We start from the raw sequence: 3,527 nt of genomic DNA on the forward strand, positions 1-3,527 counted from the left end.
ACATTAGTGCCTCCTAGCTTTTATTTTTGTTTATTATTTTAGTTGATAGCATTTTATGCCTCCTAAAATCTTATTACTACTACTACTACTACTACTACTACTACTACTACTACTACTACTACTACTACTACTACTACTACTATTATAGTTAGTTGATGGCATTTTGTGTCTCCTAACTTTAATATAATTATCTATCATTATTATTGTCATTTTTTTATTGTATTTATTTAGTTCTAATTTTATTTACTTTGCTTAAGAAAATACTTGAAAAAAAATTAAAAACAAAGCTTGTTCTTTCAACATAAGCAATTTTTGCTTAAAGGAAATTTGGCAAAGTTCTCATCCACACTTAATAATCAAACCCGGGGAGTTTTTATTAAGTTGTGAGTAAGTGGAATCAAATAGGCTTGGGAACAAGTCAAACAAAAAAAATTGAAAAACTAAAAATTTTAAAAAAAAATCATAATCTCTTCGTGTTATAAGTATGCTATGTGGTTGCGGTTTATAACTGATCTTCCACATCAGAAATTTGTCTTCTTGAGATTATTTTGTGTTACTTTGTGTTTCTTTGTGAAATTTGTGACATTGCATTCATCATTGGCAACGTGATCATAAAAATCGTTTGGTAAAAAGAGTAGTAACTTTAGGTGAAATTGAAAGTGTTTTTGAAAATCTAAGCATAATGGAACAAGAACCTAATATTGCGCAAGAAAAAACGCTACTTGAATATTTTTCACCTATTTCATCTAATGCTCCATCATGCATTGTTTTGCCTACTACTAATGCCACTCATTTTGAACTTAAACCATCCATCATTCAATTGTTGCCATCTTTTTATGGTTTAGAAAGAGAAGACCCTTACATGCATGTAAAAAATTTCTTAGATATTTGCTCAACTTTTCATTTTCAAAATTTTTCGGATGAATCGGTCAAACTTAGGTTGTTTCCTTTTTCTTTAAATGATAGAGCCAAAGCTTGGTTAAACTCACTTCCAACCGGAACCATAACAGCTTGGGATCAACTTTTTAATAAATTTCTTGCCAAATTTTCCCCATGTCCAAAACTAATAATTTAAGAAGATAAATCTCTGAATTTTATCAAAAAGATAACGAAGAATTTTATGAATGTTGGGAAAGATTTAAAGATTTATTATTAAAATGCCCCCACCATGGTTTTGAAAAATTGAGACTTGTAAAATATTTTTATGATGGTTTAACCCCTTCGAACCGACAAATGATTCAATCTATGCATACCGAAATTTTTTTGAAATTACAAGGGCAAGAGGCTTGGGAAGCTCTTGAAGAATTATCTGTTAATTCACAATAATGGAATTATTCTGAGCCTAGGTCTAGAGCAAATAATTCACCCAAAAGAGGGGGGAAATATGAAATTAAAGAAGAAACTGATTTGAGAACATATTTTGAAAAATTAGCAAGAAAAGTAGAAGCCTTAGTCATAAGTCAAACTATGAATTCTCATGTTCAACCTAAAAAAGATGTTTGTGCTAGTACTTGTCATAATGATCAATCATGTCCTTCTTTTCTTGAAACATTTTCCGAAGAGGCTAATGCATTACATTCATATGGTAAATCAAATGATAGTCTATTTTCTAACACATACAATCCTAATTGGAGAAACCATCCCAATTTTTCATGGAGACAAAACCAACAACAAATGAACCAAGGAAACCAATTCAACATGCCAAATCTGAATCATGCCCAACCAAGTCAACCTTACCCTCCACAAAGAAAGCCTTCCTTAGAAGACACTTTACAACAATTCATGCAATCCACCCAACAAATCATGCAAAATCAATCTCAATCCATTGCCAAACTTGAGACACAATTGGGTCAACTTGCCAATGCCGTAACTGAGAGAGAAAAAGGGAAATTTCCTAGCCAGCTTGTCCCAAATCCTAAAGGACAATATGAAGTAGGAGTCCCAAGTCATAAAGAAGAAGCTAAGTCTATTTCAACTCTTAGGTCCGGAAAACAAATTGCCAAACCCGATTACACACCTCAAGTTGAAAAAGACCAAAGCCAACCTCAAAGTTCCAACACAAATGACTTGTCAAAAGATAATGATCAAATTCTTCCTTTCATTCCAAAAGCTCCTTTTCCACAAAGATTACTTCCACTCAAGAAAGGCAACCAATATAGTGACATCTGAGATGTGTTCAAACAAGTAAGTATCAACATCCCATTCTTAGATGCCATTAAACAAATTCCTGCCTACTCGAAATTCTTGAAAGACCTTTGCACTGTTAAAAGAAACACTAATGTTCCAAAAAAGGCATTTCTAACTGAACAAGTTAGTTCCATAATTCAATATAAAAGCCTTGCGAAATATAAGGATCCTGGTTGTCCAACAATTTCATGCATCATTGGTGATCATTTTATTAACAAAGCTTTACTTGATTTAGGAGCTAGTGTGAATTTACTGCCTTATTCTGTTTATAAGCAACTTGGTCTAGGAGAATTAAAACCAACTTCTATAACACTTCAATTAGTTGATCGTTCTGTGAAAATTCCTAGAGGTATTATAGAAGATGTTTTAATTAAAGTGGATAAGTTCTATTTTCCTGTTGATTTCATTGTTCTTGACACTCAACCTGTTGAAAATGCTCATGCTCAAATACCCATCATTTTAGGTAGACCATTTTTAGCTACATCTAATGCAATTATCAACTGTCGCAATGGTGTACTGAAATTATCTTTTGGAAACATGACTGTTGAATTGAATGTTTTTAATGTTTCTAAATCTGTTGAGTGTGAGGAAATACATGAAGTGAACATGATTAACACGGAAAATATATTTGAAATGGACATGAATGAATCTTTTGAAACTTATGCAAAAATGTTTGGAATGTGCTTAAATGTTGATGATTTTATTCATAATGTGAATTCTTTGGTTGAGTCTACCCCACTAATGGATACTGAAAAATGGAAAGCCAAAATTCAACCATGTATTCCATTAGAGCATGTTGAGTCAACTCCTGAACTACCAAAGTTAGATCTCACACCTTTGCCTGACACTTTGAAATATGCATTTCTAGGAGAGTCTAACACCTATCCTGTTATCATTGCATCTGATTTAGATGAAAAACAAGAAGCAAAGTTGTTAGATATCCTTAGAAAACATAAAAAGGTCATAGGTTGGACCATGGGAGACATTAAGGGAATTAGCCCAGCTGTGTGCATGCATAGAATTCATTTAGAAGAAAATCCCGAAAAAGTCAAAGAAGATTAAATCCAAACATGAAAGAAGTTTTAAGAGATAAATTAATTAAAATGTTAGATGTCGGGATCATTTATCCTATTTCTGACAGTCCATGGGTTAGTCCAGTTCAAGTTGTTCCAAAAAAGTCTGGGATCACTGTTGTTAAAAATGAACAAAATGAGTTAATCCCTACTAGAGTCCAAACTGGGTGGAGAGTGTGTATAGACTATAGAAAGTTGAATAGTGTCACTAGGAAAGACCACTTCCCATTACCCTTCATTGACCAAATGCTTGAAAGGTTAGCTGCC

General features: G+C 32.8%; 1 protein-coding gene and 1 non-coding gene across 2 annotated transcripts; one reads left to right on the forward strand and one right to left on the reverse strand.

The window, feature by feature from the left end:
* Positions 1 to 1,068: 1,068 nt before the first annotated feature.
* Positions 1,069 to 1,175, reverse strand: LOC115721498 (small nucleolar RNA R71). Its single transcript, XR_004012517.2, has one exon. It is a non-coding gene; the product is annotated as a small nucleolar RNA R71 (small nucleolar RNA).
* Positions 1,176 to 1,467: 292 nt separating this feature from the next.
* Positions 1,468 to 3,249, forward strand: LOC133035470 (uncharacterized). The gene is made up of 2 exons (XM_061111322.1): positions 1,468 to 2,146; positions 2,210 to 3,249. The coding sequence occupies exons 1-2, from the start codon at positions 1,468 to 1,470 to the stop codon at positions 3,247 to 3,249; spliced, it is 1,719 nt and encodes a 572-aa protein (XP_060967305.1).
* Positions 3,250 to 3,527: the final 278 nt, after the last annotated feature.

This window comes from Cannabis sativa, chromosome 1 (genome assembly GCF_029168945.1).
Source record: "Cannabis sativa cultivar Pink pepper isolate KNU-18-1 chromosome 1, ASM2916894v1, whole genome shotgun sequence".
In the NCBI taxonomy this organism is placed as follows: domain Eukaryota; kingdom Viridiplantae; phylum Streptophyta; class Magnoliopsida; order Rosales; family Cannabaceae; genus Cannabis; species Cannabis sativa.

What these genes read in the sequence shown, in the direction of transcription:
- LOC133035470 (XM_061111322.1), top strand. Translation starts at nt 1,468, where the DNA reads ATGAATTCTCATGTTCAACCTAAAAAAGATGTTTGTGCTAGTACTTGT. An exon ending in ATTACTTCCACTCAAGAAAG is followed by an intron (nt 2,147 to 2,209) that starts GCAACCAATATA and finishes TCCCATTCTTAG; the next exon opens with ATGCCATTAAACAAATTCCT.